Source organism: Moschus berezovskii, chromosome 4 (genome assembly GCF_049115385.1).
Source record: "Moschus berezovskii isolate FMDL1 chromosome 4, NW_MosBer_1.0, whole genome shotgun sequence".
Taxonomy (NCBI): domain Eukaryota; kingdom Metazoa; phylum Chordata; class Mammalia; order Artiodactyla; family Moschidae; genus Moschus; species Moschus berezovskii.
In genome coordinates, this window is record NC_142463.1 from 117,095,101 (window position 1) to 117,111,700 (window position 16,600).

The following is a 16,600-nucleotide window of genomic DNA, read 5'->3' on the forward strand; positions in this document are numbered from 1 at the left end:
TATTTCTCACTTCCACTGTATAATCATAAGGGATTTGATTTAGGTCATATCTGAATGGTCTAGTGGTTTTCCCTACCCTCTTCAATTTCAGTCTGAATTTGGCAATAAGGAGTTCATGATCTAAGCCACAGTCAGCTCCTGGTCTTGTTCTTGCTAACTGTATACAGCTTCTCCATCTTTGGCTGCAAAGAATATAATCAATCTGATTTCGGTGTTGACCATCTGGTGATGTCCATGTGTAGAGTCTTCTCTTGTGTTGTTGGAAGAGGGTGTTTGCTATGACCAGTGTGTTCTCTTGACAAAACTCTATTAGCCTTTGCCCTGATTCATTCCGTGCTCCAAGGCCAAATTTGCCTGTTACTCCAGGTGTTTCTTGACTTCCTACTTTTACATTCCGGTCCCCTATAATGAAAAGGACATCTTTTTTGGGTGTTAGTTCTAAAAGGTCTTGTAGGTCTTCATAGAACCTTTCAACTTCGGCTTCTTCAGTGTTACTGGTTGGGGCATAGGCCTGGATTACTGTAATATTGAATGGTTTGCCTTGGAACCGAACAGAAATCATTCTGTCGTTTTTAAGATTGCATCCAAGTACTGCATTTCGGACTCTTTTGTTGACCATGATGGCTACTCCATTTCTTCTAAGGGATTCCTGTCCACAGTAGTAGATATAATGGTCATCTGAGTTAAATTCACCCATTCCAGTCCATTTTAATTCACTGATTCCTAGAATGTCTATGTTCACTCTTGCCATCTCCTGTTTGACCACCTCCAATTTGCCTTGAATCATGGACCTAACATTCCAGGTTCCTATGCAATATTGCTCTTTACAGCACCGGACCTTGCTTCTATCATTGGTCACATCCACAACTGGGTATTGGTTTTGCTTTTGCTCCATCCCTTTATTCCTTCTAGAGTTATTTCTCCACTGATCTCCAGTAGCATACTGGGCACCTACCGACCTGGGGAATTCCTCATTCAGTATCCTATCATTTTGCCCTTTGATACTGTTTGTGAGGTTCTCAAGGCAAGTATACTGAAGTGGTTTGCCATTCCCTTCTCCAGTGGACCACATTCGGCTGTGGTCCATGTGATCAGATCGACTAGTTTCCTGTGATTATGATTTCAGTGTGTCTGCCCTCTGATGATCAAACTGCCAACATCCGCTGGATCATGGAGAAAGCAAGAGAGTTCCAGAAAAACATCTATTTTTGCTTCATTGACTATGCCAAAGCCTTTGACTGTGTGGATCACAATAAACTGTGGAAAATTCTGAAAGAGATGGGAATCCCAGACCACCTGACCTGCCTCTTGAGAAACCTGTATGCAGGTCAGGAAGCAACAATCAGAACTGTACATGGAACAATAGACTGGTTTCAAATAGGAAAAGGAGTACATCAAGGCTGTATATTGTCACCTTGCTTATTTAACTTATATGCAGAGTACATCATGAGGAACCCTGGGCTGGAAGAAGCACAAGCTGGAATCAAGATTGCCGGGAGAAATATCAATAACCTCAGATATGCAAATGACACTACCCTTAAGGCAGAAAGTGAAGAGGAACTCAAAAGCCTCTTGAGGAAAGTGAAAGAGGAGAGTGAAAAGGTTGGCTTGAAGCTCAACATTCAGAAAACAAAGATCATGGCATCTGGTCCCATCACTTCATGGGAAATAGATGGGGAAACAGTGGAAATAGTGTCAGACTTCATTTTTTGGGGCTCCAAAATCACTGCAGATGCTGATTGCAGCCATGAAATTAAAAGACGCTTACTCCTTGGAAGGAAAGTTATGACCAACCTTGATAGTATATTAAAAAGCAGAGACATTACATTGCCAACCTAGGTCCGTCTAGTCAAGGGTATGGTTTTTCCAGTGGTTGTGACAGTTGGACTGTGAAGAAGGCTGATCGCCGAAGAATTGATGCTTTTGAACTGTGGTGTTGGAGAAGACTCTTGAGAGTCCCTTGGACTGCAAGGAGATCCAAGCAGTCCATCCTAAAGGAGATCAACCCTGGGTGTTCATTGGAAGGACTGATGCTAAAGCTGAAACTGCAATACTTTGGCCACCTCATGCGAAGAGTTGACTCACTGGAAAAGACTCTGATGCTGGGAGGGATTGGGGGCAGGAGAAGGGGATGACAGAGGATGAGATGGCTGGATGGCATCACCGACTCGATGGACATGAGTTTGAGTGAACTCCGGGAGTTGGTGACGGACAGAGGCCTGGCGTGCTGTGTTTCTTGGGGTCGCAAAGAGCTGGACACGACTGAGCTGAACTGAACTGAACATTATCTTACGGAGAAGGCAATGGCACCCCACTCCAGTACTCTTGCCTGGAAAATCCCATGGACGGAGGAGCCTGGTAGGCTGCAGTCCATGGGGTCACGAAGAATTGGACACCACTGAGCAACTTCACTTTCACTTTCATGCATTGGAGAAGGAAATGGCAACACACTCCAGTGTTCTTGCCTGGAGAATCTCAGGGATGGGGGAGCCTGGTGGGTTGCCGTCTCTGGGGTCGCACAGAGTCAGACATGACTGAAGCGACTTAGCAGCAGCAGCAGCAACATTCTCTTAAGACCTGCATGTCACAAGATTCTACAGTTCATGATTGAGTAATAAACTCAATTTACTTAACTACACGTGGATTTTTGGTGGTCTTTGGAGTGCACTGACACAAAACCATGGTATCAATACTTTCAAATATACAGAATAATACACACCAACAAGAAGTCACATACCAGTAAAATAAGGGCGGGGGGGAGAAAAGTAAAAAGTCACAAGAGAAGAACTACAAACAAATGGTTTCATACGTACTGAAAAAGTGTTGTATTTTAAGTGCATAAGATTATGGTACTGATTCCATTGGTGGGACCATCATTTCAACTTGACTCCATTTTCTGCTTGTGCAGAAATCTATAAAGATCTCAACACTAGGAGCCTGAGAAACCCTGTAGGTATTTGGGTTAGGGTTCAGAAGCCGCCGCGAGTGCGGTTTAGCTCCGCCCAGGCCGAAGTCACGTCACCGGCCCCAGTAAATCCTCATTCCCGCGGTCGACGAAATCCTCCGAGGCAGCAGCGGCGCGAGTGAGCGCGGCTGGGGCCCACGGTAGGGACGTTCTAGCCGATTGCCGTCTCGGTGGTGGGGCCCGCCGCAGCCCGGCCTCCGGGCGCAGCCGCGGTGGAGGCGCAGGGCGGAAGCCGAGGCCGCGAGCACCGGGTCGGCGGCCGCAGCCGGGGCTGCTCTGCCAGGCAGATGCTGGAAGTGCGTCCGGGGCTGTTCCTGGGGGGAGCCGCGGCCGTCGCGGAGCCAGACCGCCTGAGGGAGGCGGGCGTCACGGCGGTGCTGACGGTGGACTCGGAGGAGCCTGACTTCAGCCCGGGGGCTGGGGTCGAGGGTCTACGGAGTCTCTTCGTGCCAGCGCTGGACAGACCCGAGACCGACCTGCTCAGCCATCTGGACCGCTGTGTGGCCTTCATTGAACAGGCTCGCGCCGAGGGCCGCGCCGTGCTGGTGCGCTGGTGAGTGGCCGGGTCCGTGCGGAGAGCAGCCCCGCCACGCTGCCCCCCGGACCCCCCTCGCCCTTTTCCTCCCGGGGTCCAGAAGAGCACCAGAGGGCTGGCGGACCGCTGGACCCTCCAGCTCCCTCTTGCGTGGGCCTGTGTCAGAGAGAGGAGCGGGCAGGACGCGGTCCCCTGATGACGCGCAGGCTTTTCATTCATTTAGTTTGTGCTGGTTCATTCTGCAGCCGCTGAGTGATCGAGGGTAGGAGGAATCTTCAGATAAATGACTAAGTCTCTGCACATTTAAATCTCTTCTCGAGTAGCCAGACACATACTGAAGAAAAGCAGACCAGGATGCGAGGTGTGTAGTAAGAGAGATTAACAGAGGTTGCTGCTGCTGCTAAGTCGCTTCAGTCGTGTCCGACACTGTGCGACCCCGTGGACAGCAGCCCACCAGGCTCCTCTGTCCACGGGATTCCCCAGGCAAGAATACTGGAGTGGTTTGCCATTTCCTTCTCCTTAACAGAGGTTAAGGTTATTCAGACTTCAGAGGGAGAGCAGGTTATTTTCATTGTTTTTGTTTGAGGTAGACGTGGCCGATGTAGGGGAGATTTGGGGAGAGAAAAATTGATTAGGACGTAGCAGTGGCAGAAAGAATGTAATCACAGCAGTTTACGCTTACTGAGTCATTAATGTTACAGCCAGATTTTGTTATAAACACTATATAAAGGACATAAGGTAGTGATAAAATAGAAGTTTGCGACCAGATCTCCCGGGCCTTTAAAGCCAAGAGCAAAAGAGTTTAGATTTGTTCTGAAGCCATTATAAGATGTTAAAAATTTAGTGTAACTATTTTTCAATAGGTAATACATTCACATGGTTCAGAATTTAAAATGAATAAGGAAATAAAGGAATACTTCTTTTGTACAGCAGTAGTATTTCAGAGGCAAAGGATTTACTTGAGTAGAAGAAGCAGACAAGAAGTGGACCCATACTTTACCATTTATAGGGGGTGGTTTTTTTTGTTTTTGTAATTGTTGTTATTTGATATTTTAAAGGTTTCTTTTTCAGTCATGCAGGGGTCAGTCGAAGTGTGACTGTAATAACTGCTTTTATGATGAAGACTGACCAGCTTACCTTTGAAAAAGCCTATGAAAACCTTAAGACTGTCCAGCCAGAGGCCAAGTGAGTTACTTGTTACAGTAATAATTCTGTTTTTGTGATGCAGTTTTATTTATTTAAAGAAAATGTAACTCTGTATCTGTTTGTCCTTGCAGGATGAATGAGGGGTTTGAGTGGCAACTGAAATTATACCAGGCAATGGGCTGTGAAGTAGATACCTCCAGTGCAGTTTATAAACAGTATCGTTTACAAAAGGTTACAGAGAAATATCCAGGTAAGTAATAATTGGCAGTATGTATTCAATCCTTTTTGGGCATCCCTGGTGGCTCAGCCTGGGTAAAGGATCCGCCCGCAGTGCGGGAGATCTGGGTTCCATCCCTGGGTTGGGAAGATCCCCTGGAGGAGGTCATGACAACCTACTCCAGTATTCTTGCTTTCGGAATCCCATGGACAAAGGAGCCTGGCAGGCTATAGTCCATGGGGTCGCAAAGAGTCAGACACAACTGAGCAACTAAGCACAGCACATTCAGTCCTTTCTAGATGTAGTTTACTCTGACACCAGATGCTTCAGGTGCATTATTTCACTTTTGAAACAGGTACTTTTATTTCATTTTGAAACCATGGTTTAGCAGGAAACAGCTTGTCCAGGGCCACATGGTTTGTAAATGGCAGGCTCGAATATGAAGTCAGGCAGTTTGTGCCTGGAAGCCAAGGGCTGCATCACTGTGCTCTCCTACCTCGTCCTCATTTCTCAACACTGGAGATTTTTTTAATATCTGAGATTAGCATTTTGTTGTTTAATTGCTAAGTTGTGTCTGACTCTTTTGTGACCCCGTGGACAGGGATTTCCCAGGCAAGAATACTGGGGTGGGTTGCCATTTCCTTCTCCCGGGGATCTTCCCGACCTACAGATCGAACCTGCGTCTTCTGTATTGGCATGTGGATTCTTTACCACTGAGCAACTTGCCTTTTGAATTTTGTCTGAAAATGCAGAGTTGATTTTAACAAATGGATCCTTTTTATGTTACATAGAATTGCAGAACTTACCTCAAGAACTCTTCGCTGTTGACCCATCTGCCATTTCACAAGGATTGAAAGATGGAGGTCTCTACAAATGTAGAAAGTGCAGGTAAAATATTTTGTATCCTCTGGAGATTTTATTTTGTCTCAGTAGAAAAGTACTGAAAGTTTCAGTTTCTTAAAACCTTGTAGGAAGAATTTGTTTAATTGAATACAGAAATTTCATATTCAGATCTGGTTTCAAGAAGAAAATGAATTCTTAAAAGTTATCTGGTTACTTGTAGAGGTTATCAAAAATTAAAATATCATAATCAATGCTATATTAATTTTCCCTCTAAGAAATACTGCACATTTAATCTATTTTTTCATCCTTTTGGAAATCATTAATGTTTTTGTTTGTTTGGGGGTTGCAGGCGATCGTTATTTAGAAGTTCTAGCATTTTGGATCATAACGAAGGAAGTGGTCCTGTAGCTTTTGCCCACAAGAGGATGACACCATCCCCCATGCTTTCCAACGGGAGTCAGGCTCAATGTACATCTTACTTCATTGAACCTGTACAGTGGATGGAATCCACTTTGTTGGGAGTGATGGATGGACAGGTGAGAACACATTTTCCTTTCTTTAGTTTTATTATGTCATCTGTATTTTGTTCCTTCTTTCATTTTAAATCATACTTTAACTAGTGTTTTACTCCATCTTAACTGCTTTCTTTCTAAAGATTATATCTTTGTAGTATAGGCAAGATTCTATCAAAGATAAATTAGTTAAATAAAAACCAGGTGATCTAAAGTAGTGATCCACTTTTTGCTTGAGAGCTTTTGGTCTCAGTTAATTCCTTTTAAGCCTATTGTTTAAATTTTTTCAAATTAAGACAAACTAGAATATATTTAGCAAAACTTGAGCTTTGTAAGAAGTAGGGCAAATCACGGATTTTAAAGTTAGATTTAAAATTTCTTCTTAATCTTCCTTTTTTCTCCTTTGGCTCTATGTATCTCTGTTTTGCTGATTCTTTCAGTTTTATATGTTTTTTTATGAGATTCCTTTTCATTTACTGATTCTGAAAAATGCAGCTCATATGAGTATCCTGTGATGGCTGCAACTCTCTTTTAGGTTTACTTGATTTAATGTAAAGATATTCTTAATCTAGGATGTAATGATGTTTAAAGATTATCTAAGTGTGTATAGTGAGTTTTTATGAAACTCTCAGTGTATTTCATTTGAAGAATAATTTTATAAAATAGAGCAGATACATATTCATCATCGTGTATTTTATACATGAGGAAACTTAATCTACATTAGTTAATGTCTTGCCTAGAAGGGGGTACCTTATATTCAAACCCATGTTTTCAGATGCTGCTGCTTTATTGAGATATAATTCACTTACCATATCATTCACCTGTGGAAAGTGTACAGTTCAGTGGTTTTCAGTATGTTCACAGGCTTTAGAATCTGTCACCATTTTTATCACTACCAAATAAACCTTGTACATCAGTCACTTCCTACTCTTGATACTATTTGTTGAAGTCCACTTTATCTGTTTTTTCTTTTGTGGCTTATGTGTTTGCCTTGCTGCTTTTATTTATCTTGGCTGCCCCTTGTGGCTTGTGGGATCCTGGTTTGCTGACTAGGGATTGAACCCTGGCCCTCAACAGTGGAGGGCCATTTGTGGAGTCTTAACCATTAGATGCCCAGGGAATTCCCTTGCTGCTTTTATTTAATCTGGAAAGCACCCAAGATAAAGGCATTTATTTTATTTTTTTGTGAAATATTCTAGATCACATTTGTGCATACTTTGTACATTTATTTTCTTATAGAATATATACCTAAAAGTGGAATTTCTGGCTTGAAGAGTGTACATTTTTAAATATTACTAATATTCTGGGCTGACCTTAACAATGCCCACACAAATTTGCCTTTCACTAACGTTGAATGCATGTACTCATTTCCCCATACCTTTGGTATATGGATATTATAAAATCAGTAAGATTTTGTCTGTCTGTGAGATGAAAAATGTTAATCCTAAGGTGTCTTAATTTGAATCTCTATGACTGCTGCTGAGACCAACATCTTTATGTACTTATCAGCCATTTATACTTTGTTTTGCAGGAAATTTCCTTCATATCCTTGGCGCATTTCTATGGGTTTTGTCTTTGTCTAAGGAATTTAGGAACGGTTTATATAGTCTAATGTTTCACATAATGCAGGTGTTTTCTCCAGTCTGTTGCTTATCTCAGCTTTGAGATACACAGTTTTTCAGTTTATTGAGAGATAATTGATATACAGCATTGTATAAGTTGAAGGTGTGCAGCACAAGTGGCCTGACATACATATATTATGAATGTGGCTTTTTAAAATTACGGTAAAATAGTCATCACATAAATTTACCATTTTAGCTATTTTTAGTGTATAATTCAGTAGTATTGAGACCGTTCACATTGTGCAACCATCACCACCATCTTCCCCAGTTGAAATGCCATACCCATTAAACTCTAGTCCTCCACCCCCTCCTCCCCAGTCCCTGGCAACCACTCTTCTGCTCTCTGCTTTTATGAATGTGACTCCTCCAGGGGCCTCATAAATTTGTGGCTGGCTTATTGCAGTTGGCATAATGTCCTCAAGGTTCATCCATGTTGTGGCGTGTGTCAGAGTTTCCTTCCTTTTTCATGCTGAGTAGTATTCCATTTTCTGTGTATACCACATTTTGTTTGTCTCCTCATCTATCCACGGATATCTGGGTTGCTTCCTCCCTTTGGGTGTTGGGAATAATGCTGCTATGAACATGGGTATACAAATATCTGTTTGGGTCCCTGCTTTTATTTCTTTGGAGTATATACCCAGAATTGGAATTACTGGATCATACAGTGACTCTGTGTTTAATTGTTTTGAGGAATGTGGTATATTTTGTCAAACTGAAAACTTGTAGATATTTCTGTAATCAATTTTAGTTCTGAGTTTTATGTACAAACTTTCTTTATAGTTGGTTTAAAGGTTAACACATAATATGGTGTGTGGATAGTGACAGATGTTTCTGTCTCATCTTGTTTATGATGACACTGTATTTAAAGTGTGGATCAGGTATGCTCATGTTACTGTACTGTTTGCTTGAAATGCTCTAGTCTTAGTACTAGCTAATTAGAAATAAAAATTTTAAGTCTTTAGGTAAAAAAAAAAGTCAACATATATGCCACGTGTTTCATGACTCAGTCTTCACCTTTCTCGTTTCATTCTGGAATCAATCTATTTCTTCTCTAAACTCCCAGAGTACAACATACTTTACAATTATTGTAGTTTACTATCTATTATAGAAAATTGCCATTACATTTCATCTCACTGATTAGATCATCAACTCCTTGAAGGTATGAGCCATGTCTTACTGTTTTATATCCTGTGTTACCAAAGATAATTACTTGTTTTACATAAAAGTGAAAGAAAAAGTAACACATCTGTTTTCTTTTAGCTTCTCTGCCCCAAATGCAATGCCAAGTTGGGTTCTTTCAACTGGTATGGTGAACAGTGCTCATGTGGTAGATGGATAACACCTGCTTTTCAAATACATAAGAACAGAGTGGATGAAATGAAAATGCTGCCGGTTTTGGGATCACAAACAAGAAAAATATGAACTTGTTACATTTGATAACTTGCTGATATGTGCTGCTCTTCCTTATCTTCATCCCTGGCAGATTGTGTAGTTTTTAGGCCATTAACATTTCATTTGCAATGTGAGAAGATAAAAATCATTTGATGTTACTTCAGAAATTATACTTTGTCAGCTTCTTATACTAAGTAGAATACTTTGTATAGAAATCAGAACTTTTTAATCATATAAATTATACTTTGATATTAAAATCTTCTATAACTGGATACTTTATTTCAAATATATTAAAAGTTGTTATTTTTTCCCCATCTTTAAAAAAATTTATTTTTTAATTGGAGGAAAACTGCTTTACAATCTTGTGTTGGTTTCTGCTGTAGAAAAATGCAAATCAGCCATAATTACACATACGTCACCTCCTTGAAGTTGTGATTTTTGGAATGTTAGTTATGAACAGATGGACAGGTCTAGATGGACAGAATAATGTCCAAAAATTTAAAACTGTCATATTTAAGCAACATCCTTTTATTTCTAGAAACGTAAAGCAAATTTGCTTGGATGTGTTTTGACATTTTCTTTTAAGGGGCATTAGTAAAGCTACATAAGTCTGGATTTTTCTTGGACATGTAGAAGGAAAGGACATCAGTAAAATGCTGACTGAAATGTCTTTTTTCTATTTTTGTTCTGGAATCCCAGTTATCTGAGTTTTTAGAAAAACATGTTTAAGATACTTTTGGAAGTAATCTGCTTAAAGAAATATATTAATGTTAGGTATGTTTCTAATGATGAAGAAAATTAAATGTGGAGTAACTGCATATCAATCACCTTTTTAGCCTGGTGTGTTAGAGTATTGGGAAAGGTAATATGTCCAGATTAGCTTTTTTAAATGTGATCTCTGGAGACTGGAGTTTATGATGTTTGAACATTTACATGAGATCAGAATTAGCTAATAAAGTAGTCCATGTTCTTAATACATATTGCATATCTTTACATGTGAGTGTATCTATAGGTACATAAACACCAACATGGAAGTTAACTTTAAATACAAAGAAATGTGAATCACCATCCTTTAAAAGGGTGGGACTGTTACAGTTGACTCTTGAGAGTATCTCAGAATAGGACCTGGAGCCTTTGGCAACTTTCATTTAATACATTTTTTCTTCAGTTCAGTTCAGTTGCTCAGTCGTGTCCTACTCTGCGACCCCATGAATCACAGCATGCCAGGCCTCCCTGTCCAACACCAACTCCTGGAGTTCACTCAAACTCATGTCCATCGAGTCAGTGAGGCCATCCAGCCATCTCATTCTCTGTCGTCCCCATCTCCTCCCGCCCCCAATCCCTCCCAGCATCAGAGTCTTTTCCAGTGAGTCAACTCGTCATATGAGGTGGCCAAAGTATTGCAGTTTCAGCTTTAGCATCAGTCCTTCCAATGAACACCCAGGACTGATCTCCTTTAGAATGGACTGGTTGGATCTCCTTGCAGTCCAAGGGACTCTCAAGAGTCTTCTCCAACACCACAGTTCAAAAGCATCGATTCTTCTGCAATCAGCTTTCTTCACAGTCCAACTCTCACATCCATACATGACCACGGGAAAAACCATAGCCTTGACTAGACGGACCTTTGTTGGCAAAGTAATGTCTCTGCTTTTTAATATACTATCAAGGTTGGTCATAACTTTCCTTCCAAGGAGTAAGCATCTTTTAATTTCATGGCTGCAATCAGCATCTGCAGTGATTTTGGAGCCCCCAAAAATAAGTCTGACACTGTTTCCACTGTTTCCCCATCTATTTGCCATGAAGTGATGGGACCAGATGCCATGATCTTTGTTTTCTGAATGTTGAGCTTCAAGCCAAACTTTTCACTTTCCTCTTTCACTTTCCTCAAGAGGCTTTTGAGTTCCTCTTCACTTTCTGCCATAAGGGTAGTTTCGTCTGCATATCTGAGGTTATTGATATTTCTCCTGTCAATCCTGATTCCAGCTTGTGCTTCTTCCAGCCCAGTGTTCCTCATAAGAGAAAAAAATTTCTCCATTTCTGTCTTAGCTTTCATAATAGCTGTTTACCTCTTTACTTTGTGATGTTTTCCGGAAAGCTTATTAAACACAATTAGGTTGAACCTTTGCCTCTTTGTAGGGAAAAAGTAGTTGAGTAGCAGCAGTTTCATACTGTTAAGTTACCTATCCATGACACTGTGGCATCTGACACAGAAAATTACATAGATTTTACTTGAATTTATGATTGTCAATTCAGTAAATAGTTATGAAGCACCTGTTGTGTGCAATTTGGTGATACATTGAACAAACTAGATAAAACCTCTGCCTTGTAATTTACATTGTTGCCAGGGGAATTCACAAAATAGTATCTTTTTTTGAGTGATAATTAGTATTTGCCAGTGAGGAATTGTTTGGGAATACATGATTATTCTTTATGTAAATTTTGAAATTTTGTGAAACATCCTCTAAGGAAGATTTTCAGATTTAAAGTCTTTCAATGTTTTGTTTTTTTCTTTTTTGGCAGGGAGTAGGGGATGGATAGAAAATCTGTATGCCTTTGTTCTCAAAAAAGAATTCTTTTTAATATTTAAGAATGCCAGTGTAAAACATTTGGATTTACACATTTGTTGAAGACAGCAGTATTAACCTTATTTCAGAGGCAGTGTGGTACAGTGAAAACAGTACTGAAGTAGAATTATTAGGGAGTGGCTCTAATCTGGCTCCACTGATCACCATCTTCTTGGAAGTGAGCAGGTCTTTTGAAAATTGAGTCATTTTTCATCTTCACAAAATGAGATTAATATAATCTCTGCTCTCCTCACAGGGTTGTTTGAAAGGTCATTTGTATTAGCTTTAATTCGTTTTAACCTAAAATGGAGATAATGATAGGATCCACATCTGAGTTTTTCCGAGGATTTTTGTGATCCATTGCTGACAAAGAACTTTATATAGTGCATAGCTACTAGCAGTCAACAATTTCTCTTAAAATAGCTGCAATTAATTGAGTACTTTTGTGCCAATCACTGTCCTAAACACTTAATGTATATTTAATCCTCAAAACAGCTCTGAAATAGACCCTATTTCCATTTTACAGTCAAAATTGAGGCTCAGAAAGATTGTCACTTCCTCAAAGTTACACAGCCTATCTAGTGAACCTAGATTAGAAGTAAGATTTGACTTCAAAATTTGAGCTTTTAACCTCTATATGTATTGTTTGAGTTCACTTTTCAGGGTGATAATTGTTTTGAAGATACACTGAAAATGTCAATCAGATTGTAAAATCTAATAGTACTGATGAAATGCAGTTGTTAACTAAACTACAAATTCACTAGTCAGGCATTCTAACAACATTGGCAGGATTCAGACAGTACAAAATTGAAATTTACATTCTATTTGTCTTAATATTTAGAACTTAAAGCTGTTGCTGCTGCTAAGTTGCTTCAGTCGTGTCCGACTCTGTGCGACCCCACAGACGGCAGCCCACCAGGCTCGCCCATCCCTGGGATTCTCCAGGCAAGAACACTGGAGTGGGTTGCCATTTCCTTCTCCAAGAACTTAAAGCTACTAAGCTATTAAAATGTTTTAATCTCATATCTTGACAAATGTATCTTCATAATGACCTGGAAGACGTTTGAATTTAGAATTCTCTCACTGTGGAGTTTTGTGACAAAATATGGCAGTGCAGAGAGAGTTGGCTCCTACCCACAGATTGCCCCTCTTTGCTTACCCCTGGATTTGTCCGTGGGGACCCTGTGCATATGTATTATTTGGACTCCTAACCTCACATTTCTAAGCTGTCTACACTCCTGGCATGCACTATTGTCATAGTTCTTAGGGGGTCAGAGGCCTGAGCAAGGCGTGGAGCTATTTGTGTATCAGAAGTGTGTCTGGAGGGGGATATATGTCCTGGTTGGGCACATCACTTTGGCATCATGGATTCTTAACCTGTGGGAAGAGACATTACCAGATGCCAGAGCAGAGTCCTAGGTATGGATCTAGACCTAAAATTCTTTGAAATTTTATTACTCTGCCAAAGGTTTAAGTTGAAAGCAAATAAGTTATTTGATAACATTCAACAAGTATGACTTAAAAAGATCTACAAACAGCATATTTCTTAATGAACGTTGATGTTTCTTTAAAAAAAAAAAAACACGTCTCCAAAGAAAAGATTTTGCAGAAACAAATGAAAAACCAAAAACCCAAAACCTATCAAACCTCTAGATATTACAATCAGGAGACTCACCAAGTGAAAAAATTTACAGGACAAATGATGTTTTTGTTTCCTTTGGCCCTGCACAGTGGAATCTTAGTTCCTCAACCAGGGACTGAACCGAAACCACAGCAGTGAAAGTGCTTGATGGTGAAAATGCAGAGTCCTAACCACTGGACTGCCAGGAGTTTCTCCAAAGGAAGACTTAAGAATTCCCCAGATTCTTTTGTTTGCTTGAAAATTTCCATATTAAAGGTTAATTTTAAAATGATACGCTTCCCCTGTGGCTCAGATATAAAGGATCTGCCTGCAGTGCAAGAGCCCTGGGTTAGATCCCTGGGTTGGGAAGATCCCCTGGAGAAGGGAAAGGCTACCCACTCTAGTATTATGGCCTGGTGAATCCATGAACTGTATAGTCCATGGGGTCGCAAAGAATTGGACATGACTGAGCGACTTTCACTTCATCTAAAATGATGTTAAATAAAAAATAGATTTTAAAATGTTAATGTTTAGAGGATTTACAGTAAGGAGGGTATAGCTCCATGGTTGAGCATTTGACTGCACATAATTCAGTAAGGTTTTAGAATACAAAATTGCTGTATAAAAGTCAGTAGTGTTACTCTATGTCAGCAATAACTGAATTAATTTTTTTTACAAAAGGATGTATAAAATGAAACTATAAAAATATGGAAAGAAAAATTCCCTCAGGAGAGGGATGGATTTCTTATGCAATATACAAATAGCAGAGATCATTAACAAAAGAGTGATAAATTTGACTACACTGAAATTAAAACCTAGAGGACAAAAATCCCATAAACAAAGACAAATGTCAACCTCAGAGAAAGTATTTGCTGCATACATATGGGTTAAATGTACACATCATTGAGAGAAAACCCAGTAGGAAATTTTATGAAAGATATGAATGGGCAATTCACAGAAGAAATAAAGTTTAATGAATATGAGAAGATGTACCACCTCTTTAATTGCCAGGGGAACATAAATTATAGTCACACCCTTCACAGGCAAAAAATTAAAGTCTGATTACATCTAGCGTTGGTGAGAATTCATCACTGCTAATGAGAATGTCTCATGCCACCAGTTGACTCACTGGAAAAGACTCTGATGCTGGGAGGGATTGGGGGCGGGAGGAGACGGGGCCGACAGGGAATGAGATGGCTGGATGGCATCACTGACTCGATGGACATGAGTTTGAGTGAACTCCGGGAGTTGGTGATGGACGGGGAGGCCTGGCCTGCTATGATTCATGGGGTCGCAGAGAGTCGGACACAACTGAGCGACTGAACTGAACTGAACTGAACTGAATGAGAGTGTAAATTGGTATTATTTGGCAAATAGTAGACTGAAGTGATTTACCAGCAGCAGCAGCAGTACTCCTACTTCATGAGCCAGCAAGTACCTTAAAAGACATTCTTGCATATATGCACAAGGATACCCATACAAAGATATATTTTACATAACAGTAACATGTTGAAACTATCCAAATGACATGAAAAAAAATTTATGGAAATGCTATGTAACAGTTATAGCATATCAAAAAACAATGTTGAATGTGAAAAGTGACTTGGAGAAGACTAGTGCTAAACGTTTATGTAAATTAAAATACCCCCAAACAGCACTAAATGTGTGTATCTACACACATATTTAAACATGATAAAAATAGACTTTAATGGTTACGATAAAATTCGTAATAAAAGTTTTGTGGACGAAGGGAAAGAAGCAGAGGAAAGCAACATAGCTCAACTTAATCTTCAATGTTTAATTTCTTATGAAAAATCTGAAGTGAAAATGGAAATTGTTTATGTTTGTTTATTCTTGGCGGTAAGCACACAAAGTTTGTTTTGTATTATTATTATCTCCACTTGAATAAAAAATTAAAAAAATTAAAAAACCGAAAACTTCCTGGAGTTAAGACACGGCGATTTTCTTAAAAAAAAAAAAAAAAGACTAAGGTATGCGGTGGATATAGAAGATTCTTGGTGGTTTTATCTTAGTTTTTGTGGCAATTTTTGAATTTGCAGTTGGGTGAGAATAAAAATCTTATAAATTTCACCGTATAAATTTCATCTTACAGTTTTAGCAGTAAAACTTATGAAAAATGATTAGTTAGCCGATGACAGAAAGAATCACCTTTAATGTAAGATAATTATGTGGTTTTTTTCGGGGTTTGAGTCCCAGGGCGATTCTGTATATTCCGGATTGTGTAATCCGTAGTAATCATCCAGCCGCGAGGAGTTTTGAGGATTGTGGGAAGCGCTTGTTTTGTTTAGTAACCGAGGGAAAGATTCCACTTGGTCCTAGAGGTGTACGTGTTCTTTCCCCCCTTTTTTTATGTTGTGGTGGCTTTTGCCATACACTGACATGAATCCGCCCCGGGTGTACATGTGTCCCCATCCTGAGCCTCCCTCCCGCCTCCCTCCCCGCCCCATCCCTCAGGGTCATCCCAGTGCACCAGCCCCGAGCACCCTGGCTCATGCATCGAACATACGTGTTCTTACGGTACCGCTGAAGTGCTTTACAAAGACAGTTTATTAAGTACCGGTCTTGAAACTCTTTCATCAAACTCAGTTCAAGTTTAGAGTTTGTGGTGTATGTGGATTTTTTTAAAACAAAATCGATCCATAAGTTTTAGCAGTAAAAAGATTGGGGATTTAAATTATTACAGGTCTTAGGGTAAGGTCTCTAGGACTCGCTCTACTAGGTTCTATGCTCTGGAAATGTATGTTTAAGGCGGTGAGCTGATTTTGATTTTTGGAAAGTTCATCTTTTATATTTATTTCTTTAAATTTGCTTAAATAAAAGTAGGCTTTCTAGAAGTACGATTCATACTATTTTTGCTCATCTCAGATACTGTGCCAGCAGAGGGGAAACTCTAACGAATGTGGAAAAGTAGTTGTGTATTTTTCTTCCACACATTTGTGTATATGGAGAATTTTTACATTCATAGTGAGTTATTAAAATTAAACCAGATTTACATTCTTAGTCTCTAAACTTTGTTTTGATATATCTCCCCTGTGGGATGAAATTCAGGGGACGATGTTCAGAATGGGCTTTTCCCCATTTTTCATAATATTATTAACATATTTTATTTAAGCGACGTAGTGTTTGCGTCTTTCTTTTTTCCTTAAAACAGCAGAACAGAAA

The 16,600-nt window shown here is 39.8% G+C and overlaps 1 protein-coding gene across 1 annotated transcript; it reads left to right on the top strand.

The window, feature by feature from the left end:
- The first annotated feature begins 3,069 nt into the window (after nucleotides 1–3,069).
- On the top strand, nucleotides 3,070–9,540 carry DUSP12 (dual specificity phosphatase 12). The gene is made up of 6 exons (XM_055402954.2): nucleotides 3,070–3,518; nucleotides 4,572–4,685; nucleotides 4,778–4,896; nucleotides 5,655–5,751; nucleotides 6,056–6,242; nucleotides 9,101–9,540. Exons 1-6 carry the CDS (start codon nucleotides 3,253–3,255, stop codon nucleotides 9,260–9,262), a joined length of 945 nt encoding a protein of 314 aa, XP_055258929.1. The 5' UTR covers nucleotides 3,070–3,252; the 3' UTR covers nucleotides 9,263–9,540.
- The last annotated feature ends 7,060 nt before the right edge of the window (nucleotides 9,541–16,600 follow it).

What these genes read in the sequence shown, in the direction of transcription:
- DUSP12 (XM_055402954.2), top strand. Translation starts at nt 3,253, where the DNA reads ATGCTGGAAGTGCGTCCGGGGCTGTTCCTGGGGGGAGCCGCGGCCGTC. An exon ending in CGCGCCGTGCTGGTGCGCTG is followed by an intron (nt 3,519 to 4,571) that starts GTGAGTGGCCGG and finishes TTTCTTTTTCAG; the next exon opens with TCATGCAGGGGTCAGTCGAA. An exon ending in ACTGTCCAGCCAGAGGCCAA is followed by an intron (nt 4,686 to 4,777) that starts GTGAGTTACTTG and finishes TTGTCCTTGCAG; the next exon opens with GATGAATGAGGGGTTTGAGT.